This window comes from Carassius gibelio, chromosome B3 (assembly GCF_023724105.1).
Source record: "Carassius gibelio isolate Cgi1373 ecotype wild population from Czech Republic chromosome B3, carGib1.2-hapl.c, whole genome shotgun sequence".
NCBI classification, from domain to species: Eukaryota; Metazoa; Chordata; class Actinopteri; order Cypriniformes; family Cyprinidae; genus Carassius; species Carassius gibelio.
In genome coordinates this window covers 5233644-5258256 of record NC_068398.1, presented here as the reverse complement: position 1 = coordinate 5258256, position 24613 = coordinate 5233644, and the positions used below count along the sequence as shown (strand labels likewise).

The window sequence follows — 24613 nt, the reverse complement described above, 5'->3', positions numbered from 1 at the left end:
ATTTTAGAAGTACATAGACAAAGGTGATGATTAAATGAATCGTAACTGATATCTACGCCAAGTCTCCTGAGAAACATTTTGGTGTGCAGGTATACACAGGCCTGGATGAAAACACAGTTTTTGTTTCTCTGATTATCTCTCGTGTTCAGTGAGAGGTCTGCATGGTACTGTCTGCATTCCCCAGCTGTGAGATCTTGTGCTTTTCATGATTGAATTTACAATCTCACATCTGTGTTTATGATCATGTGGATTTAGGATATCACCTTCATCACATGTGTTCACTTAAATCTCATGAGAAAACATGAGATTGGTGTGAATGCAACAAAGTTATTTTTATTTCTTATTAATTGTTTTTTATGATGTGATTTTTTTAAAAGTATGCATGAAGATTCACCTCTTAACATACCCATCAGTGGAGCATAAATATGTTACAAAAACATACATACAGTTAATAAGATTGTACAATATACACAAGTTCACCAAAACACTGAAAAGAAAGAAAGAAAGAGAAAAAAAACGCAGAAATTGCTAATTTCGCAATTACAAAGAAACAGCAAGTAACACATTGTAAACTAAAGCAACTACAAAAACAGAAAACAGGCTCAGTTTCTTTGAGGAGCAGCTGCTTGGTGTAATGATCATGAAGCTCATAAACGTGGTCTGTTGTCTCGCAGGTGAATGGCTGCTGGGAGATGAGAGTTCGCTCATGTCTCCGTCAGAGGAGGAGAAGTACGAGGAGCTGTGGGAGCGAGTGGAAGGAGTGCGACACAAACTGACCCGCATTTTAAACCCGGCGAAGCTGACGCCGTACCTGCGGCAATGCAAGGTGATCGACGAGCAGGACGAGGACGAGGTGCTGAACTCCAGTCAGTATCCACTGAGAATCAGCAGAGCCGGTGAGACGCACAACACCACACACACACACACACACACACACACACGGAGAAGTGATGGACACTGTCCAAACACAAGCCAAGGGACTTCAGTGAAGAAAGAAACCAAAAGCCAGAGAAAAAAAATATATATTCAAGGTTAAAACAGTGCGAGCATGACTGTCAAAGACCGATTTTAACCCCCAAAAATTCTGCTGAGTGTGAAAATTTGGATAAAGAGAAAAAATTCTATTGCAAGTGTTTGTTTTGTATTATACTACTCTGGACATCTTAAAAAAAATTGGTGAAATTATTGAACCAGTGTCTAATTTGGTTTTGAATAATTTGAGTCAGCTTTGTAATTTAATGGCAAATGTGGGTATAAATGGAAAACAAATGGACTAAAGTATCCAAATCCAAATCCTGCCAAAAACACACACAACACAAGCAGTAGAAATGAATGAAAGAAAACTAATTGCAGCCTACATGTACTTTTCAATTCAATTCAAGTTTATTTGTATAACGCTTTTTATCATACAAATGATTGCAAAGCAACTTTACCAAAAATGCGGTAAGCATTGCTGTAAGTACTTCATATTTGATGATTTGTTGAATTTATCTGATCTATTTTCCATTGCTTTATAAAAGTTTGTGCATGAGTTCTTACTGCATTTTCACCATTTCCATTCAAGAATCAGAAGAAAATTATTTTGCATTTGTAGACTGCATCTACTAGACTACACTTTTTGGAAAGTTTTTTTTTCAGATGGTTTGTAAAAGGTGTTTATGCATTTTACAATGTTTTGACCAGCTGATTTGGTCAGTGTGTTTTCAAAAGAGTGAATCATTTTGCACTTTAGATTCCATTTAATAGATGACTCTTTTATTCAAACATTTACAATTGCAAATGGTTTATTAATTTAATATGTCCTTTAAACGTGTCTTTTCGACATATTTTAGTTGAGTTCTGATTGCATTTTGTCGTCAGCATGTTTTCTGAGATCTTCATAAGATCTTCATTAAAATTTCTCCCATTGGTAATGGAGGGTAAATATTTCAGAGCTTGTAATAAGAAAGTACAGCCGCATTGGGAAATTCTGCCATGTCATAACATTGTGTTCAGATTCGTTCCTTGAAAAGCTTCAGCCTTACTTCCCTTACATTTTAGTATCTGGAAGAGTCAATAAGGAACCAGATAAGCTTTTCCTCATGTGTAGTGCAAAGGGTTGTAGGTAATATTTAACCCTTTTACCAATGTAATGATCTAGGACGTACTAAACTAGTGTAATATTTATAGTATGTGAATCTGGATGCAAATGTTCCCATTTAAAGAGAATCAGAGAAGGAATCAATGTGCAGTGGAATGTGATTGGTGGGCGGGTGTGCCTCTGTCAGTGTGCAGTGATTTGATTGGCTGTTGTGCTCAGGGCGTTTATTGGATATCCTGAGGGGGCGTGGCGAGCGCGGTCTGCAGGCCTTCATGGAGTCACTGGAGTTTTACCATCCAGAGCAGTTCACTCAGCTGACCGGACGACAGCCGACACAGCGCTGCTCCATCATGCTGGGTGACTACCACTGAATCCACAATCCTACACTTGCACACTACTTTTTCTTTAATGTTTGTGAAATCGCCTCATTTCACTTGTCATTACATCACTTGGAGTGTATATCGATTTATTGCTTTCTGAATTGAACACATTAACAGTATATGAAATGGAATATATCATACATTTCTTCTTCTTCTTTAACTTTTGTATATTTAATATGTCATCCAGGCATTATTTGCATACTATGCACTTTGTGCATACTAGATAATTCAGAGGTATGGCAGCGTAATAAATGAACAGAATAAAATTAAGCAAGTTTATGCTTAAACCGAAAACATTTCCTCAACATTAAGTGGGTTTATATTGAGTTTATGCTAGAAACAAACAAATGTTGCACAATTATGTGGATTTATGCTAGAAGAAGAAATTTATGAAAATTATTTAAAGTTTTGCATAACAAAGCAACAAATTCATTCAAATCAAGTGGTTTATATGGAGCCCTTCACATGACATGCAAGAAAAAATAAGTAAATTGTGCACACAATTTACTAATTCGTTAAATTGGATAAAAAGTGAGTTTATAAGATTTTTCTTAAAAATTAATTAATTTTGATATATTTATTAGGAAACAAGACTTACTACTAGTTTTGCTTCTTGTGTAACTTGATTTGAGAAATATAAAAAAAAAAATTAAATGTAGAATAATAATAAAAATACAATAACAAATGAACCAGCTTGCAGCAGCTCTAGCGGTTTGCTGATGTTGTGTGTGTGATGTTGTGTGTGTAGATGAGGAGGGTCCCGAGGGTCTGACTCAGTTTCTGCTGCTGGAGGTTCGTAAGCTGCGAGAGCAGTTGCACTGCAGCCGTGTGTGTGAGCGGCGTCTGTCTCAGCGCTGTCGTGTGGCCGAGGACGAGCGCGGCCGAGCTGAACGCAAAGCACAGGAGCTGCGTCAGGACCGCATACAACTGGAGAGGTGAAGAAAACACACATATCCACTTTCTTCTCAAACCTAGTGTATTTAAAGCAAGTGTATTCTTTCTTTTCAGCCAAAGTCAGTATTGTATCTGGTCGTCAATTTTTAATTCTATGTATATAAAATGCAATATTCGCAGAGTTATAAGATCATGTTTTCTACCTTTTTTTCTATAATCCTCTCAACCAATCACAGCGCACCATTCTATTCAATCTAGACAGTAACGGCGCTTTGAATACATCCGGCATCCTAGTTTTCCTCATCTACTTTGTACTTTTTGATCAACAAACAAGGGCTGCACGATTAATCGCATGTGATTGTCATGCACATCATATATATATAATTATATATATAATCTGCCAAATGCATAAATGTAGATCTGTTTGGATGTGTGTGTTTATGTGTCAGGTTGAGGCAGGACTGGGAGTCTGGCAGTCGTGAGTTGGGTTTGCTGAAGGAGAGACATTTGGAGCAGGCTGTGAAATACTCGCGGGCATTAGAGGAACAACGCAGAGCTACAGCGCGTGAGAGAGAACTGCTCACAGAGGTAGACAACATTAATCAACATTTCACACTCCAGATTCACACAGTTCATGTTAGGCTCAAAGTGGGCGTGTCCATGTGGTGATGTCACTGACAGGTGGAGCAGCTCAGGAAGAGATTACAGGAGGTGGAGAAACGAGCTCACGATGGTCCCGCCCCCGTGCTGACTCATCACACGAGCAATGGGGTGTATGACGGCGCCCCCACAGGACCGGTGGAGAAACCACCGCTCCCTGTGAGAAACAGAGAGCTTAACTCTGGAAATCAGGTCAGAGTCATGTGAGGGACCCTTCTGACACTTACAGGAGTGTGTGTCGGTCGTCTGATGTACCGTGTGTTTTAGGCTCTGTTGGACATCCTGAAGCAGGACCGGCGGGAGGCGGCGGAGCAGAGGCAGGAGCTGAGCAGCACCATCGCCCGACTGCAGGCCGAGCTGGAGAGCTCCGAGACTCAGAGAGAGAAAGTAAGAGCAAACCTCTGTGTGTCTGTGCTGTTCATCAGCTCAGTGTGAAATCACATACTAGCATCTCATCACTCATCTTTTGCCAAATATGAAACTGAGAATGCCATTCTGAACTCAGCCTTTGTTTTGTGCACACTGTAAAGTTGGATTTAATGTGCAAATATAGTGTAGTTGGAAAATAAACTCATTAAAGCTCATTAAAAAATGATTTGTATAGTGTTTAATACAATAGAAATGCTTCCATCAGCTTTACAGTAATAAACAGAGGAACTGTGTTCAACAATCAGTTCATTCACATCTTCAATTTCAACTATTATGCAGCTCTAAAGTAGATTATATAGTGTCATAAAGTTAAATTATATAAAACATTATACAATTATATAATATAAAACTATAATACTATATCAGTGATACAAAAAAAATAATATAAATGAACAGATTTTATGTGCGTTGGAGTCTGTGAGTCATTGTCACTAATAAAAACTAATTTAATAATTAGTCTTAAACTTTTTCAGTAATACTGTTATTTTTGTTACTTTTTGTAACTGGATAAGCTATTCTGAAAGTTGGCAGTCTATTTTCTAACCCATGTTACTGAACCTATGGTTATCAATCGATGCATGCATGTTTCTCACCTTATTTATCTATTTATATACATAAATGCAAGAGTACATGTATAATGTGTTTGTGTAGTTGGCGTCTCAGTGTGAGCAGCTGCAGCTGCGTCTCAGGACTCTGCAGCTGGACTGGGAGACGGAGCAGAGCAGGAGTGTGTCCTACTTCAACCAGATCATGGAGCTGGAGAGAGAGAGAGACCAGGTACCGAACACACACACACACACACACACACACACACAAACATGTGCTTAAACACTTGTGTGTCTGTTCAAGGCGCTGCGCAGTCGTGACAGTCTGCAGCTGGAGTTCACCGACTGCCTCCTGGACAAGAACCGTCTGCGCAAACGTATCGCGGAGCTGCAGACCAGCCTGGAGCAGCTGCAGAGAGAGACCGAGAGAAGCAGAGAGCTGAGAGAGCAGAGCAACACCTGCATGCACTGCGTACGTCTGCATCACTACACACTACACATGGCATGCTTCTGTTTCTCAATTATCTGAAAAAACCCTACTAACTCCCAGCATATACTATACTAAAGCATACTATATGCTATATTGAAATATTGACTATAATGCATAGTGCATTGCACTGTAACGAACTATCTTAGTACCATTCTATACTGAATAGAACTGTACTGTAAATTATACTTTACTGTACTGTACTATACTGCACTATTTACTACACTGCATTGTACCATAATGCACTATTCAATACTGAACTGTACTACACTTCACTGTACTATACTATACTACATTGTACTACATGGTACAATACTGCACTATACTGTATTGTACTACACTGTACTACACTTCACTGTACTATACTATACTACACTGTACTACATGGTACAATACTACACTATACTGTATTTTACTACACTGTACTACACTTCACTGTACTACACTATACTACACTGTACTACATGGTACAATACTGCACTATACTGTATTGTACTACACTGTACTACACTTCACTGTACTATACTATACTACACTGTACTACATGGTACAATACTACACTATACTGTATTGTACTACACTGTACTACACTTCACTGTACTACACTATACTACACTGTACTACATGGTACAATACTGCACTATACTGTATTGTACTACACTGTACTACACTTCACTGTACTATACTATACTACACTGTACTACATGGTACAATACTACACTATACTGTATTGTACTACACTGTACTACACTTCACTGTACTACACTATACTACACTGTACTACATGGTACAATACTACACTATACTGTATTGTACTACACTGTACTACACTTCACTGTACTACACTATACTACACTGTACTACATGGTACAATACTACACTATACTGTATTGTACTACACTGTACTGCATTGTATTGTACTAAAATGTACTATAGTTAGCTACACTGCCCTATACCATACTATACTACACTACACTATACTGGACTGTATTATATTGTATTATACTGTACTGTTCTACAACAACACTTTATACTTTACTATACGTTCACGAACATGTGTGTATGTGTGTGTTTCTGTAGTCCCACCTGTCGTTGTTCAGTGAGGATCAGTGTTTCGGCCCGTGTTGTTCAGTTGATTTGAGTCCCAGTCCACTCACACTCAGAGCTCATCTGAAGGTCAGAGTTCACACACACATAAACACACAGCTGTGTTCTGAGTGCACTTGTGTGTGTTGTTCACTCATGCTGTTCCTGTGTTTTTACAGTCAACCTCTCGAGCTCAGATCTGTGAGCAGTCTGAAGGTGAGTGTTACTGTGTGAACAGTAATAGTATGTATTTAACTGACACGAATGAGAACAGAATTTGATCTGAATTGAACTGGAAAACAACATTGCTTTCTTCTGTAGAGCTGCTGTACTGCTGAGACTGATTCATAATTGAAGAATTTTAAAACATTAACACTGTTATTGTGTTATTTTGGTACTGTGAAGTGGCTTTGAAACAGTCTGCATTGTGTAAACTTGTTGATGTTAATTATTTGACGCTGTTGTGTGTTTGTGTCGCAGACTCCTGCTGCTCTAATTCAGAGGAGAATCTGCTCACGCCGGTAAATACATATATTATTTGTATATGGATGATGCAGTGATGATCACGTCCTGTGTTTGAATCTCACTGTGTGTTTTGTGATTGTGCAGGAGTGTAACACTGAGAAGGACATCAACAGACTCTCCACATTTCCCTTTCCTCCCTGTATGAACTCCATCAACCGCAGAGCAAACGTTGAGTAAGACAAAAAAAACACTGCACACTGAGTTAAATACATGAATCTACAGCTGAAGCTTTAGTTTACAGACATCACTAAACTAGTGAAGGATGACGCTTGATTCATGATTCACTGGCGTCTCACTGTCTGTGTGTTTGCAGGTTTGATCTGAAATCCTGGGGGAGCGAAGAGAACGAGCCACACACAGGTGTGTCAAACAGCTCTCTGTCTGTCTGTGCATCTCAGTCCAAACCTGTCTAACTGTTAGACGTGTTAGAAAATCAACAACATGATTCTCTGATGTGTAACCATTCTTTGTTCAACGATTCTGAATTGATTCTAAAGAACTGCAGAACTGATTCATTTTTAACCACATTTTATAATTGCAACTTTTTATCTTGCTTTTGTATCTCACAATTCTGAACGTTTTTTTCTCAAGTTGTACGCTCAGAGTTATGCAAACAATGCCAGAATTGTGAGATCTAAACTCAAAAGTCAGAATTCAGATTTTCTCAGAGTTTATATATCGCAACTCAACTCAAATTCTGAGGCATGAAAGCAGTAATGTTGATTAAAAATTATTTGCTCTGTAATGGATTCTTTTTTTAAAGTCATCTGACACTGACTAAATAATAATAATACTAATAATAATACATTTTATTTATAATTCGTTTTTCTAGAACCCAAAGCGCTACAAACAAATATAATACAAAACTACTATAAAAGCAATACAACGTAGAAACTATAGATAATAAAATACTCTTTACAGTACAACACAATAAAATAATGCTGACAGTCCATAAAAGCGTTTGATTGATTTAGCAGGTAAGCCAATGAATAGTGCATTACAGTAGTCAATCCTGGAAGTAACAAATGCATGAATAAGCCTTTCAGCTTCAGGTGGAGTGAGGAAAGGCCTAATTCTTGCAATGTTTCTGAGGTGATTGAAAGCAGATTTGGTAATACACTTAATGTGAGAGTCTAGTGTCAGATGAGTGTCAAAAATCACTCCAAGGTTACAAGCCTGAGCAGATGGAAGTACTACAGTCATCCATTATCAAATTCAGAGTGCTACCCTTGAGAATAGCCGCTGGTGCCAATGAGTAGAACCTCTGTTTCAGAACAATTCAATTTTAAAAAGTTATGGCGCATCCACGTTTTTATTTCCAGCACACACTCTGAAAGAATTGTTGAGGTGAAAATAGGATCAGACATGGAGCTGATGTACATTTGGGTGTCATCAGCATAAAAGTGGTACCACAAACCATATTTCCTAATAATTTGTCCCGAAGGAAGCATATACACACTAAACAAAATAGGACCCATTACAGATCCTTGAGGAACACCATAATAGACCTGTCCAAATTGCTATACAATACATACATTACAAGTTAACCTAATAAGTGTTCAATAGCAGTTTTTGTGTTATCTTTGGTATTAAATTGGTTTTGAGAATCATTGCAGCTGAAATGTTGGAGTCTTGTCAAAACTGACCCATGTTTTGTATTGTAATGTAAAAATGTCAGATCTTCACCTTTAGAAGCAAACTGAATCATGGGACTGGTGAAGATTCACATCTCTTCTGTCTTTATGTCTGTGTTCAGTTTGTATTTAGATTGTTAGTAATGGTGTGATTGTGTGCGTGTGTGTGTGTGTTGTAGAGGACTCAGACTCGTGTCTGTTGAGTTCGTGGAGCTCTCTGCCATCTCAGCTCTTTCCTTCTGACTTGATCAACATGACTCCAACTCTCCCGATCAAACCTTCATCATCCTCCCCACGGTACGAACCCTTCATCAGCATTAACATGACCTTCATCATGTTTTGTCTCATGTTCTTCTCATGTGTGTGTGTTCTTCATGTTTTTTATTTATTTATTTATTTATTTTTTTGTCTCATGTTCTTCTCATTTGTTTCTCAGCTTGTCTCTGGCGCTCTCCTCCTCACTCAAAAGCGTCAGTCTGGCCGATGACATCACTATCATTGGAGGAAACAGGACAGGTGTGTTTGTGCAGACGGTCAGGGAGGGTTCACCTGCACAGATCTGCGGCTTGAGGGAGGGCAGTGAACTCCTGGAGGTGAGAGAGACAGAAAACTGTTTCCTGTCAGACAGGAAGTGCCTCCTTCTCTGAAACATATTCAGACCACGTGCTCTGTTGTCAGTTGAAACAGGGGTTGTTCGGCGAGGGTCATGTTCGTCTCAGTCAGTGTACGGCTGAAGTGGCTCATTTCTCACTGCAGTGGTGGACAGAACCGAACGCGCTAAAACACACACACAATCCCGATGGTGAGACACAAACACATGCTCCATCAGTTTCTAAAAAACCTTCTCAAATCAAGTGTATGTGCATAAACTGATCATTTGAAATTGCATCATGCTCAGATGAAAACCTGAGACTGTGAATGTTTCATTGTATTTTCTATAATGATTCAGTCTTTTCCTCTCTCGTCTCAGGATATTCTCGTTTACTCGCTGAGCTGTCGTCTCCGTCTTTCACCGGCGCCGACTCCTTCCACGTGCGCGTGAACCTTGACCTCTCTCACCATGGCGACCCACCGTGTCTCCAGGTTCGCTGTGACGACGTGCTGCACGTCACTGACACGCGTTACAATGGTAAATATCAGTGGCGCTGCATCCGCGTGGACAAACACACCGGGGCACCGCTGCAGGCCGGAGCCGTGCCCAACTACAACAGGTACATGATGCACGCAATACATGAGAAATACATTAAGTATTTAAATAGCATCCCTTTAACTCTAGTGACTAAAAATCTATGAAAATGCACATAATTGGTGCTTTTTTGTCATGCTTTTCTATATCCTATCCTATATTTTGTCATATATATATATATATATATATATATAGATTTTAATTCTATAATTAAATGTTTGTTGTCATCATCTCCAGTCACATAGTCTGCTCTAACAAGACAACAACTGCTGACAATATTGAATGAATATTAATTATTAAATAACCACATCACAATTCGGCATACAAAAACATTGGGATGAAGAGCAATCACATTCATATTCAGAAGATGTGGATATTTGATGTTAACCATCTGTCTGGTGTCATACCAACACGTCAGACTCGTGTTTTCTGTTCAGGGCTCAGCAGCTGCTGTTGGTGAGGCTTCGAACGATGGCACTGGAACAGAATCACTCCAGGAGGAAGGTGTCTGTCTGTCTGTCTGTCTGTCTGTCTGTCTGTCTCTGTCTCTCTCATAGACACTAATCTGTTTGTTTCGTGTCTGTTTGTAGTTCTTTAAGAAAACCTCTGAGCGCCTCCGGCTCATTAAAGCGGTCGCGGCGAACTATCGCAAGAGTGGCTCATCCAGTCCGCTGCTCTACACACTCAGTAACCGTAAGCCCCGCCCACTCTAACCTTGAACCAATCAGAGTGAAGATTGTTCTGAGTGTGTGTGTGTGTGTAGGTCATGAGGAGCAGCTGATCCCGTTCAGTCTGGTTCAGATGGTTGGGGTCTTCAGCAAACGTCCGGTGGTTTTCTCCCCATCTATTCTGTCCCGCGGGATCATCGAGCGACTGCTGCAGCCGTCAGAATCCGGTCTGGACTTCAACACCTGCCATCCAGGTACAGCAGCACACCTCCACTGATGACACTAGAAATAACAGCCAGGAGTTACTTTGTCTATTTGAAAATAGTTTGGTTTTAACATTTTTTTAACGTGTATTTGTTAAAAATCTTGATACCTTTAAGTTCACAATTTCAGTAATTTATTATACATTTAATGGATTATTTTCCCCATTGTTATTATCGTGTACAGAGCCAGTTGAAAGCTGTGTGCTTCAGGATAAGAGTGTGTTCCTCATAGACTCCACAGATCAACCACTGGGAATCAAACTACAGAGTATTCAAGAGGTCATTAACCAGGTAAACATTAACACACACACACACACACACACACTGAGAATCACAGCTGTGTTAAAACTTTGTGTCTGTGTGTGTGTTCAGGACAAACACTGTCTGCTTCAGCTGGGCTTGAATCATGTGGAGAATCTCCTGAAGCACAGCATCTATCCCATCATCATCTACATCAAGCCTAAAGACAAGAAGGGACGCAAGTTCAGGTTCGGATCCATGTCCCTCTGTCTCTTGACACTGTAGTCACAAAATCTGCCCAACGTTTAGCTCCTGATGTCACACAAACCTTAAACCCCGGTGAAACCTGTGTGTGTTTCAGGAAGCTGTTATCGGGCCAGCGAGAGGAGGACCTGATGGAGGCCTGTCAGATGGAGGAGCTGCAGCTGGAGACTCTTCCTGTGATGTTTAGCACGGTGGAGCCGAACACATGGAGCAGCACGGATGAGCTTCTGGCTGTCATACGCAGCAGCATCCTGAGCCAGCAGAGCGCCATGGTGTGGCTGGAGCAGGAGCGCCTCCAGTCATCCTGACACACACATCCTGACATACTTCACATGGTTCATGACCATACCTTTCATATACTCCGTAATGTGAATCAACTAACTTGAATTTTTTTTTTTTTATAAAAATAAAAATAATGGTATATACATATAGCATATATATATATATATACATATATACACACACATATATACATTTAAATGAGTTAAATGCAGGCAATTTTTTTTTTTTAAGTTTAATGCGTAAAAAATATTGTAGCTTATATCCTTTCATATCAAAGCACAAAATAAACTATGTGCATGCAATGTCGTGGTCAGGTAAGTCATGAAGTTACCAAAAAGGTGATTAAATCTGTCTTAAAACTGTGCATGCATGTAATTTATTTTATGTAAGTCACATTTAAGAACATGTCACTGTCCTGGAGCAGCCCAGCACTGTCTCCCTCATCTAACACATCTAACACACCCGATTTAACTCGTCAGCTCATTAATAGAGACTTTAAGAGCTGAAGTGGGTCAGAAAAAAGAGTTGAGTGGAAATATGATTCGTCAGATCCACGTCACGTTCAGCAGCAGCAGCTCTTAAAGAAACAGCAACCAAAACAACCTAATAACAGCTGCTGTGATGTCTGTTAATCAAAGGACAAAGAAAATGAAAAAACTTTTATAACTTTAAGCATTCATCTTTATTTAATTTAGAATTTAGTGTTTGATCATTTCAACTTCTTGATATTTCTGCTGTTTATTATAATGGGTTTATGTGAAGATTGTTTTAAGTTCACTTAAATGTTCAAATTGATATCCCTCAATGATACTGTAATGTTGAATAGCTGTAGTGGTTAAATATTGGGGGGGGGGGGCGGTTACAGAAAAGTCAGTATCAGTATCATTGATACTGGCCATCAATCATAAAAGAAGTACCATTAAACAAATATATATACTGTCTTTATGTTGATTGTACATTAATGTGAAATGTGAAGATTGAATGTGAAATTATTTCAATATGAAATTATAAAAAAGCGTGTGCGATTTAATAAATTTTTATTGACTGCAGTAATTATATATAAAACGACAAACAATATACAACAAACTGATGCTGGAGAATAGGTTTTATGTACATGTTATATATTATCTTTTTACTACGCACTTTGTTAAAGTAGTTTTTTTTTATTTTTATTTTTTTATCTGTATTTATTATGATCTCCGACCAGGAGAACGGCACGGCTACATTCATACAGTGTTTAGGATCGACTACCATCAGGTGTTGCTACCATAGAAAACATTTCTGATATTGATCAAATCTGTGAACCACCTGTTAAGTGTATATCTATCTATGTATCTATCTATCTATCTATCTATCTGTCTGTCTGCTTGTGTTACTCTTAATCAATTCAATAATTCCCGGGGCCCATAAAATGTAGTTTGTGATGACTGTAAAGCAGCTCATGTTCAGAGCTTCTTGCAGATATCAGAGTCATTTCCAGCATCAACCAGCTCCACTCGTGGGACCTTTGGCTGAGAGGAAAAGACCATCTTTTAGATTAACACTTACATCTGAAGGAGCTTCCAGCACCTTGGGATTTTACATGTCATCTTAAAACACATACAAACTAGGGACATATCTGCTGTGAAGCCTGACCCATGAGAGGCATGTTAGTACTTTTGCACTCTTTTGCTTCTCTTGTTTTAAACACGTCCTCTATTAAACAACCAAAGAACACTTTTTACAGACTCATATTTAATATTGGTATTTGATGTGTAAATTGTTTTTTACCAATATACTTTTAATAAAACATTTGCAAATGGTTGTAAAAGCATTTCCCTGTGTGTTTGGGCTGAGTTTTGTTGTACTTTAAAGTTTTGACCAGCAGTCGTCAGCAGCGTGGCACATTAGTCAGTCGTTTTGCCAAGCAAGGGTTCTTATTCTCTTACACTAAAAAAAAAATTGAGGATTGCTTCTCAATCTAGTCTCAATTTAGTTTGCAATTCCATTCCTTAAAAGCCTTCCAGCCCTGATCTCTGTAGAGCAAAGATGAAAAAGCTAAAAGGAGCCCAACCAAACACAAGTCTCCTTCAGGCGTGAAACTAGACGTGAATCAGCTTCTCTCTCAGAAACCCCACACAAGCTCTTTCTGATCCATCATCCAGTGCTTCATGTAATCTTCTAGCAATCATCTGCACTAATAGCAGCCTTATCAGATACATTCATTTTCATGCAGTGGAAACGTCTTGATCGAATAAAAGATTTAAAATCATTTTTTGCAAATGTATTATCTAACAGTAGCAGTATTTAAATTCCATTAAGTGACTTTGTGCCTCTTTGCAGGGATGAATTGGGACCAAAAATTGGTCTTGGCATTTTGGCCCAGACCGGCCCACCAACACATCAGATCACAAATACCACCTGTCCTTGCACTCTCCTGCCCTGAGTCTATACCACTCTTTAAAACTACTAATGCCATGTAATGTGTAAGCTAGAATCAGTAAGAGTTGAAACATTAATGCTGTTTTTTCCTCTCACTCAGCTTCTCTGCACCTCCTTTGCGTTTCTTCACCATGATTACAGTAGCTGCTTTACCACTGTCGGGCCAGTGCTTTAAACGGGTCAGACAGGGCTAACAGCTGAGGCCAATATAGCATTTTAAATACTTTAAAGCAAACTCTGAGTTTTAATGTCAAGTAAGCCTTTTAGGAAGAAATGTATAGGTCCTCTTCCAAAACAAAGCTGTAGTGGATACATCAAAAAGTCACCAAAACAAATTACATGGTATAAAATCAGCTTTATTTGAGTAATGCTGGAGTCATTCTCTAACTGGTACCGAATCAAATCATGGACAGGGACTTCTGTAGGTGGTCTCAAATGCATCACCTAAAAAAATAAAATAAAACCATAAGGAGTTGGATCATGTTCAAGAAATTCAGCCGAAGCAAGGCATGACCAGTGGTGTGTTTCCCAAATGCATCATTAGCCAACTATGGTCCCAAGCTCAACTGCACTATTGATAATTATGACCATATTTGCTTTCTGGAAACACCCCAGGATGATGAATACATACTTGGCTGATAGTAGTCATAAACACTGATAACCCCTGGCTTGAGATTTTCCACTGCAAGAACCTGTTTCAGCTGCAGATTGTAACTCATGGGGAAGCATTTGGGAACCTGCAAAACAGAGGATGAACAGCAACACACAGCACATGAGATGTCAGTTTGTGAATATGTCCAGTGTACACAGTCTCACCTCTTTCAGATACACCAGGACATGATCATTTCTGGCATCAACGCGCTCCACAAGCGGGGCAAAGGAATTAGGTGGAGATCCAAGCTGAGACGAAAAGATCATAGTTAACTACACTATTACATAAAGAAGCCTCAAACATCATGAATTTGCAAATCTTAAAAACACCGAACCGGTGACGTATCTGCCGTGAAACCCGACAGGAGCTTAACGTCCACTATAACCATGTTAGTGGTTGACTTTGGGCCATCGTATCTGTAGGGTGTGGAGATAAAGAGGTTCAGTCATCAAGAAAACAGCTTCCCTTAGGAGGAGTCAAACAAGAGCTGGTTTCAAGACAAAGTTATTCTTACTTCACCATGAAGTTCAACATAAGATTGGCTCCAAGTGGTTGGCAGTCTCCAGTCACCTTCGCTTGGACACTCAATGTCCTGGCTACTTTATTGGGTGTTGGGATGTTATAGAAACATGCAACCTAAAGTATGCAGAGCAAAGAACACAGAATTAGGCCATGCACCACAGAAACAGAGAGAGTACAGATACAGACCTGCACAGACACACAAGTGGATCCCGTTGCTTCAATCCTATATATGCCTGGAACGCTCTCCAGTTGTTTTTCCTGATACAGCAGCCTGTTGTCCAGAGTCACGTCAAAGTTATGAACATCTCCTCCTACCACGGAGGACTGTACAGTAACTGTGCTGGAACCATCCAAGCTGAACACTTGAGTGGCATACATGGACAGAGCCTGAAGAGCCACCACTGTGTCCTACATACAGTAACAAGCACCAGAATAAAACCTCCACTCAGACACAAATGATTGTAGTCATGTTAGCCGGTCAGTCACCTGGGTGGAGGTAAAGCCTCCATAGGGATTCTGCTGGGCCACAAGCCAGTTGACAATGCGGTTAGCATATCCCAGATTAGCCGTCGTGAGAGGCTGTACAGCAAGAACCGCTAGCAGCACATATGAGCTGATCTCCACCGCCAGAGTATCACCAGAAGAAGTCTGAGACCAGTGGAGCTTAGGGCCTTAGGAAAAGACAAAGGAGAGAAAGTTGATGCCAAAGAACCTCAACAATAAACACAACAGGCTGGTGAATATTACCTTCAGAAATGGCAAGGTTGTTCAGGGTGTTTAAAAGCTGTGCTCGAGTGCTGGTCTCTCCTGCCAAACTGAAGGTGTAAGTGAGGAGAGCGGTGGCATAAGTGTTTGCCAGGTCGCCAACAACAGGCCTCAAGCATGACAGAGCATTGGTGATGACAAGATTCTGGAGAGGAAAAAAATAAAATACACCTGTCAGACCAGGAGGATCATTTACAAGGAGCTCATACAACTACTGAAGATGTTTCTACCGTGACAGGGACACCGAGTTCAAGCAGCGATGCAGTGATGTAGGCGGTCATTGTCACATTATCATCAACTCCACCCTAAAGCACAACAGCACATGGATTAAAACCACTCCGACAGACTCTATGGCAGTGAACGTCAAATCGGTCTCGCAAGATCCACTCTCCTGCAGAGTTTGCTAATCAATGTCTTCAGGGTCATTAGAGAGAGAAAAAACCTTCACAGGAAGGTTTGTTTGATTAAGGTTGGAGCGAAACTCCTCTGGAAAGTGGATCTCACAAGACCGATTTGAGGATCACTGCTCTATGGGGTACATGCCATTTGAGAACATGCATACCTTCATGTCATTGTGGTACAAAGTCCCCCGTTGCGGGAAACAGCCATTTGAACCTTGCTGGCTTATCAGCCAGTCCTTTGCACTCTGAAGGACATTTGGATCGATGAATACGAAGCGTTTCGCTAGACCAAAAGACCTCAGGACAAAGGCAGTCAACCTGGCCATGAAAGTTTCATGACAAACTGATTTCCGAATCAGAGGATACTCAAAGAACAGTGTGATATTCACCATGTGTTTGATTCATCATAACCAAATGTGCTGTATGAACCGTCAGGGTGCTTGTAGTTCAGTTGTCCTTGGTATCCTGTTCAGGTCAAATGTTGCATGCATGGTAGCTTAGAGTCTGACAGACTCAATAGTAAGTGCAGGACAGAACGTCCTTAGGATTTAGTCTCCCTAATACACAAAATGCATCTCATCCATACCGCTCTGAAGGTAACCGGTGGCAGTCTGTCGGATGGCTGCAGTGAGTTGACCTGTGACTTCCAGATACTGCAGGATGTAAATATTGGGAGCAAGAACGATCATATTTTGTTCTCCACAGCCAAATGGCATCTGTAATAACCGATCCAGATTCTTCAGTGCACGGCCCATTATGTCCCCTATGGGAAAGTAAAGAAACTCACATCAGAAAAAGTTATCCTGCAAAATATCACATCAGTTTCTACTCCGTGAAATTCTTTACCAAGGACTGAAACTGAGCATCTGGCTGATCCCTGGATCACATTTGTCGGAAATGTCAGAATCACATCTTCAGAAAGAACACTTTCTGTGATCCAAACAGAATAGATTAGCTTTGAGCGCTAGGCTAGTGTTTGAGAGAAAATGTTTGGGAATCACTGAGTGCAAACAAACCCTTTGGACACAGTAACCAACTCTGGGCATTTGTCCTCTCAACTCCTTCAGGCTAAAAAAAATAAAATAAACACCACATCAGAAGAGAGGCACGGGCTCCAGGATCGAACTGGTTAACACTTACTAGAACAAGTAGACTTCGAGTGACTACATCAATGCGTCCTCTCTCTGGCACAGTCACAATCTCAGTGCCACATCGAGTCTGGGATTCTTCAGCCAAAGCACTGACCGTCACATTGACAGATCCTGCAGTGACCGACAGCTAGTGAGCAACACCTCACATACTCGTATGCTTCAAATTTTAGAAACAAATGGACCAAAACTGACCAAGAACAGAGGCTAAGAGAACCCACTTAAATGTCTTTCTCCCATTAGCACAGAGACAGGATGAATATGGCTCTTTAAATGGTGTAAGTGTGAAGGCGGAGCTTGTAGCTGGAGTTACTTTAACCTGCCAATGAAAACCAGTAACATGGAGCCAAAACACAGGACCAACATGGATCTATCTACATCCATCTATGAAAAACATGACAGACCATGATGCAATTGGACAGATAGTTGAATACAGTGGCCTTCAGCTCAAAAGACTCTCCACGGATGATGGAATAAGGCAGGGAGAGCTCCAGGAAGAAGGGCTGGAAGACCGTCAGTTTAACAGGAGGAGCCAAACCGAAACCTTTGGAGGACAAGCAAAATGCCTCGGTCTCCCATGTTGTGATAGTGTCAGGAACCGTGAGAGGAACTTGTGTGGATCCAGTGTCTCTGAAGGTTAGCCGAAGACAGAAATAAGAGGGGACAGGAGAGTTAAATTATTTGGTAGATGGCATCAAGTGTCAACTACTGATTTAACACAAGTTGTTTCACCAACCCCACTTGAGCAAGTTGCCAGATCCATGTTTCTGGAAAGTAAGTCCTGACGGTAATGACAAAAGGGGAACTGCTCCGGTCTCCACTAACTCCTACTGCAGCAAAAGCCATTTCAGGTTTTAGAAAGGCAACAGGACGACCACCTTGCATAAAATGGAGAGATAAGCCATTAATACGAAGACTGACACCCAATTGAGGTTTATCCATTTTCTATGTTGAAGAACACCCAATATTAGGAGGTGAATCAGTGTGCGTTCATGCAAGTGACAGTAACTCAAACAACGGTGACTTAAAATTGTGCAGTGTGAAATCGGCATAAGTACATTAAGTGGTTCTTGAATTGATTCACAAATCTTGGATTATAAAAGTCCATTTAGGCATTAGTCGTGTATGCGCATACACAAACATATACACACACGTAAATATTAGAGTCATATTAAACTTTAAATAAATGTATATCTAAAACCCTTGCATAATCATGGGGATTGCTTCCTTATCTTGTAGTTTTACTAAATCATATGGCTAATTTTAGCTAGCTAAAGAACCTAAAAGGCATACCATAGAAGTAGTTGCGATAGTAATTCATGTCTCTGTATTTGAGGCACTGAGGGTCTCGGACAGGCAGATTTGTTGCGATCTTCAGTCCCACACTCTGTCAAAGAAACAGATCAAACTACAAGTCACATTCAAAATGGATTATTGACTGATGTGCAGAACATTTTCTACCTTGAAAGCGTCGTAAGCTTGGTCTGTAGGAACAGCTCGACGGGGTCGAACATTCAGGCATTCCTGTTCGTCCTCGACACCAAATGGAAAATCTGATACCCCTTGCACTGGAAGTAAGCCGAACACCTGAGAACATTTTGGGGGGGGGGGGGGGGGGGAGATGGGTGGACGTGAACAAATCAAGTAGTTTTAAGTCATACATCTGTGGAATTCTACCCTTTAAATGTTAATCAAGAGAACTGAAAGATGGACAAAATGGTCACAGGATAAGAGGAATAAAACTTAAAAACCCAAATCAACAAGACCAACTGATACCATGTGTCAGATTCAAATCTACATTGTTTAGTAGGAAATCTGATACCGCTTCAGCACTCAGACGTCTTCCTGGCTCCATGATCAGGACACTCTGATCAACAGCACTGAGGCCACACAGGGATCCTGCTTGAGCAGAGACCGTCAAAACATTTCCCTCACCAGGAACAGCTGTAGCTGGAGAAAACTGCAGAGAAACCTGGAACAAGAACCAACACAAGCTGAAGGACAAGTCAAGGCATGCATGTCAAGGGGGGCGCTACATCATACCTGGTTTTGGAAACACTTTTCTGTGTCAAAGGATGCACTAGCAGCAACTACGTTTTCACTGGGTAGAATGCTGAAGACCAGAATCTGCACTGCTGGAGGCATATCTACACTGACAGACAGCTGGAATGACACCGCACCACTCATGATGCCATTAGAAGCCCAGGCTTGAACCCTATGAAATCCATGAAGGAGAATAACTCCTTTGGACAAGACCTGACAAGAAATGCAGAGTGCATAATGTGTCAGACAAAGACAAGCATAGCAATCAAAAGACAAGGAACACTACAAAACCAGTGTCCACTCACCATATAGATGATATCAGTGCTGAAGTCACCAGTCTCACCAACAAATGAATATTTGATGGTTACTGGATAGTTGGCACCGCATTTCAGCGGCTGCTCAAGCTTCACTATTGTCAGTTCACTAAACGTTGGGCTGTAGGGGCTGGCAGATTGAAAAAGCTTTACTATTCTTCTGTCTGAAGAGAAGTATGGCGATCTGTAGCCATTAACAGCCTCTGTAGTCGCACTGGCCTGAGGAACAATGAATGGAATTGGTTCCTGTGACAAGTCTTCATTTAAAATAAATGAATACATAAAACTTACCACCAGACTAAGATCAGCTTTAGGGACATCAGCGGTGTTGAGGGAAAAATCGGCAAGTCCATTCTGGTTTGTCGTCACATTCAAAAGCAGTTTGTTGGGCCATTGGCCATTATCCAGGAGATAGACTGCCTTGCTTGCAATTGGTTCTCCATTGAAATAAGATGCTGAAACCTTATGGGGAAAAAAAAAATAAAAGGTTAGGAAAAATAACCAATATGAAGGCATCTGTAACAAGTGATGAACTCTTACTTGCCTTTCCAGTAATCAGTGATCCATGGTCAAAGAAATCTGGGAGCTCCAAAAATGTGACCTTACCAACTTCAAACGTAATGGACACGGTTGCAGATTTTGACAGCAGCACATCTGGAAAAGTGATACAACAAACAGGAGGACACCAAATAAATGCCAACATCCTCCAAACACGTGCAACTGCTTCAGATCAGCCAATAGCTCACCTGTTCCCTCCTCAGTGACGTTGGCAGTAATAAGAAACACATCTTGCAGATTATTTTCAAATCTAGTGGTGAAAAACACTGACGTACTGAAGGAAAGGGAGGCACAGCCAGTGTCCTTCATCTGGCAGCAGAACATACATAGTCATATTTTAGTCAACTGCATGCAGAAGAGATAGAGAATAACATATGGGTTGTTTGGCAGTAGTTATACCTCAGCAGTTTTATTGATGCACAGACGAGTCACCCCAGGAACCTCAACGTATGGATATGGCTCACGGCACACTTCCACCAATACCTGACCAGGAACAGGCTGCCCATATGTGTATCTGGAGTATTTTAAAGGGGGTTACAGAGACCATTTAAAAAAATTATTTGGATGTAGAACAGATTATTTCTGTGGTTCTTCATGACAGAAGGGTGGAGCTCCTTATACAAGCACTTCTCCCGGAAGAGAGCGCGAGCATGGTTTTATTCAGCATCGCTGTACAGGACAAGAGCTTGTCACTTTAGCTCCACCCACAGCACCCCTTCAGGAGCTCCGCTGTTTTCAGAGGGAATTGTAAAGTTGCACCTTTCTTTGAAAAATATGACATAACTAAAGACTCTATGAAGGATGCAATACTACTCAATAGGTACTCAAGATATTTGGTGAAAATCTGCATTATATCCCCTTTAAGTAAAAATATCAAGAACAGTCCAACAAGAGAAGAAATGTGGCATCAAGTAAACAGAAGTGTCACTCACTTGCTGCAAACCTCAATTTTCAGCCACAGATCTCCAACGCTGTATATCGGTGGTGCGTTTATGGTGACATCAAACTTGGGTAAAACTAAACCAGAAACAAAGCACTTTAAATTAAGACTTCACATCTGCTGGTGTACCACTGCAGAATGTACATGAAAACTTACCATACTTTTTCACCTCGAAAACCTGGGAGGTCATCCGGTCACCAATAAAAGCCCTCAGTGTGTACATCCCGACCTGAGCCTCGGGGTTTAAACCGTGAGAAAGCTGCAATATCCACTGCGTTGAGGAAACATTTGTCCACTGACCGATTCGGTTGTTCTGATTGTCCTAGTCAAACAATTAACAGGTCAGAAGAGAAACTAAGTGTACTAAGAGAACATCCAGAAATAAAGCAGACCCATCTAATCAAATACTTGCACTGGAGCGAATTCTCACCTCCACAACTACCAGACTGTACTGTAAGACACAATATCATTAGACATTAACTTACAATTATGACAAAGGTTGGGCATCTAAAAATGACATGCATTATTTTGCAATTTGTCTGCAGCAAAGAGGTTAGGCCTCACCATTTGATCGAGAGGCACAAATTTAGCATCCATTGTCACAACTCGGAAATTCACTGCAAAAATAAGACGTAAATTAGTGCGCTCTCATTACACCAGGCACTTGAACTTCCTGATATTCCTCCAAGGGTCATCTGCAGCTCACCAGATTGTCCTGGATTGTAAATGGGCTTGTCCGTTTGGATGAAGGTCAAAGGCAGGGAAGGTCTGAACATAACTTTCCTCTCTTCGGTCATTTTGAAGCACTTCCCTTTAACTACCACACTCAGTTTCCACACGGTCTCCACATCTACACAAGGAGCCTGAGGAGAAATGTTAAATATACATCAAACTGGACAAATGCTTCACGTTTAACATGATCAGGTTCAGACCTGGAAACAAAAGCAGCGGTAAATTGCTGCAGAAGCATATCTCTGCTGCACAAGAAGAGTTGTTCGGTTTTGATCATCAAGCAGAGAAACGGTCATTGTGAGCGACTCATTGGGTTTCAGAAGAATTGCACACAATTTGGCATTAGAGCCAGCCTCGATCACTGCAGGAAAAGTCACCAAGAACCACCTGTGGAAATATACAGAAATAGAGATTCATAAGCCATAAACAGCCAGGTCAGAGCATGTTGTGTAGATACACATGCACCTAGAGCATAAGACAAATCAATAAAATTGTGTCTACGCTAAAAGCTAGTTGTACTTACGGCCCTGATCTCTGTCCATCAACAGCAAACGGCTCCAATCTTGGTCTATCAACAGCAATCGGTCTTAAGCTGTTTCCATCAACAGCAAAGAAGAAAAGGGCTAAAAGAAGACCTTTCCGAACACAAATCTCCATGATAGCCATGAAGAGCAATCAGCCAAGTCCAGGTGTTGAGTGAGTGTCTCCTTCAGAAACCCAGCTGAACTTCTGCCACAGTCTACCACTGTTCACTGCTCTACAGCTTCTCACAGTCCGTCTCAGTTCTAGTTCAAGGTTCTAGTCTGAAGAGCTTGATTAACTGGTTCAGGTGTGCTTAATTAGGGACCAAACTTATGAGCAAGCATGCAACATATTTACCATGTTTTATTTCCCTTGAGTAGTGTTTAACTCTCTATAACTAGGAAATTTACAATGTTTTATACAATAAACTTTATATTTTAACTATTAAAAATAGTAATTTCCCATTCACTCTTTGATGATTGCATATAAACATGTCAGCTATGTGCAATCTAAGGGTGTGTTCACAACATCTATTTTAACCCTTTGATGTACAACATGGGTCTAAATTGACCCAGCTGAGTTAATTTTTTTTCTTTATCTTTGCAAGAAATTAAATCCATCATTCAGAATTCCAGGAATTCCTCAATTAACTTTTTTTTTTTTTATCATCATCACAAGTTCTTATTTATATTTTATACGCTTTTTGAATAAAAGTTTTGGTGTCACTGCCCTTCTTATGCACTGTACAACATGGGTCTAAAACGACCCGTATTCATTTCTTGTTATTTCAGTGATGGATGCGAATTTCTTTTGCTGAATCTCTAAAAGTTGTATAATTGTATAATTTATTATTCCAGATTTTTTATTCCTACATCAATTTTACACACATGGGTCAAAAAAATGACCCTTAGGGAAACTGATATTTGCTTTTTTTTTTCTTTTTTTTTTTTACAAGTAGGAACATATTCAGTGCAGAAAACTTTTCACCTGCCCCACATTTCACAAATCAACATGGCTGCTTTTTGTATAAAAAAGCATTTTTATTTGTAAATGTATTAGCACAGAAAAAATATTTGATATACTGTGGAAGATAACAGGACATATATTTGAATGTTTGGCTAAGGTAACTTTGACCTTGAAAACTATTACTAGTGAGACAGAGAAACTTGTCCAGTACTAGCTTGTTGCTAACATATTCTGTTTTAGCTAACTAATGTAAGCTAGGTCAACAAAATAAAAGTCAAAATAACACTTTGTTATATACAAGCATATATCATTGCTGTCAGACAGAAACCTCATATCTTAACATTTCATAATCATTTCATTATTATTTTTTTGTCATAAATCAGTGCTATCGGTCACCATTTATATCTGTCAGTGTTTCTGAAAAGTATTGGTTTTGGAGAAGGTTTCTGTCTGACAGTGACAATATATAATCAGTATAACACTCTTTATCCAGAGTGTTAATGTGTCTGATCCCAGTCATTCTAGATTAACGGCTGAAATGTTTGTAGAGATGCTGCAATGATGAGGAAGATGAGGCCATTCTTAGTCTTGATTCAAAGTCTGAAATATCTGTAAATATCTATAAATATGCTAATGTGCCACAGGGTCAGTCTGGAGCTGTGGGTGTAAATCCAGCTCTCTTATATGAAGAAGACTCATCTGATGACACTGAAGACTTCCTCTGAAGAGGAAACTCAGACCCAGTCCAACAGATAAACATATTTAAAGTGTTACATTTGTTGGTCTAAATTACTGTGATGCATTTTTCAAGATACTTTGACGAATATAGAGTTCAGAAGAACAGCATTTGTTAGATTTTGTTTTTTTACGAATGAAGCACATACTTTAGTGCATACTACGTAGACGTTAGAGCGGAAATCACAGCGCCCTCTGCTGGTCCCTCAGAAGCGTCCACATTACATGATCAAATATTTATGATTATATTTATGTATGACAGCCGTCTGTG

General features: G+C 40.1%; 2 protein-coding genes across 2 annotated transcripts in view; one reads left to right on the top strand and one right to left on the bottom strand.

The window, feature by feature from the left end:
- zmp:0000000896 (caspase recruitment domain-containing protein 10) overlaps positions 1 to 13439 on the top strand; it is a 14599-nt gene extending 1160 nt beyond the window's left edge. Inside the window, exons 2-24 of the mRNA XM_052551010.1 lie at positions 675 to 896; positions 2300 to 2437; positions 3209 to 3395; positions 3804 to 3942; positions 4036 to 4206; positions 4282 to 4401; positions 5095 to 5220; positions 5293 to 5460; positions 6556 to 6651; positions 6741 to 6777; positions 7042 to 7082; positions 7171 to 7259; positions 7400 to 7446; positions 8900 to 9017; positions 9157 to 9313; positions 9399 to 9522; positions 9691 to 9931; positions 10344 to 10410; positions 10497 to 10599; positions 10670 to 10828; positions 11022 to 11128; positions 11210 to 11325; positions 11439 to 13439. Coding sequence (XP_052406970.1) covers positions 675 to 896; positions 2300 to 2437; positions 3209 to 3395; positions 3804 to 3942; positions 4036 to 4206; positions 4282 to 4401; positions 5095 to 5220; positions 5293 to 5460; positions 6556 to 6651; positions 6741 to 6777; positions 7042 to 7082; positions 7171 to 7259; positions 7400 to 7446; positions 8900 to 9017; positions 9157 to 9313; positions 9399 to 9522; positions 9691 to 9931; positions 10344 to 10410; positions 10497 to 10599; positions 10670 to 10828; positions 11022 to 11128; positions 11210 to 11325; positions 11439 to 11649 — 2984 coding nt within the window. The 3' untranslated portion in view covers positions 11650 to 13439. The remainder of the gene's footprint in view (positions 1 to 674; positions 897 to 2299; positions 2438 to 3208; positions 3396 to 3803; positions 3943 to 4035; positions 4207 to 4281; positions 4402 to 5094; positions 5221 to 5292; positions 5461 to 6555; positions 6652 to 6740; positions 6778 to 7041; positions 7083 to 7170; positions 7260 to 7399; positions 7447 to 8899; positions 9018 to 9156; positions 9314 to 9398; positions 9523 to 9690; positions 9932 to 10343; positions 10411 to 10496; positions 10600 to 10669; positions 10829 to 11021; positions 11129 to 11209; positions 11326 to 11438) is intronic.
- Positions 13440 to 14379: 940 nt separating this feature from the next.
- On the bottom strand, positions 14380 to 23158 carry LOC127952506 (alpha-2-macroglobulin). Its single transcript, XM_052550997.1, has 34 exons — positions 22643 to 23158; positions 22320 to 22506; positions 22094 to 22250; positions 21952 to 22004; positions 21818 to 21838; positions 21544 to 21709; positions 21380 to 21464; positions 20847 to 20961; positions 20636 to 20756; positions 20434 to 20543; positions 20181 to 20351; positions 19881 to 20108; positions 19576 to 19788; positions 19355 to 19504; positions 18994 to 19119; positions 18826 to 18919; positions 18269 to 18410; positions 17937 to 18162; positions 17728 to 17851; positions 17525 to 17646; positions 17401 to 17452; positions 17231 to 17314; positions 16971 to 17147; positions 16774 to 16849; positions 16546 to 16702; positions 16214 to 16288; positions 15966 to 16128; positions 15705 to 15889; positions 15405 to 15626; positions 15211 to 15332; positions 15031 to 15112; positions 14861 to 14944; positions 14676 to 14781; positions 14380 to 14488 (listed from the first exon to the last, which is right to left on the bottom strand). The coding sequence occupies exons 1-34, from the start codon at positions 22783 to 22785 to the stop codon at positions 14448 to 14450; spliced, it is 4380 nt and encodes a 1459-aa protein (XP_052406957.1). The 5' UTR covers positions 22786 to 23158; the 3' UTR covers positions 14380 to 14447.
- Positions 23159 to 24613: the final 1455 nt, after the last annotated feature.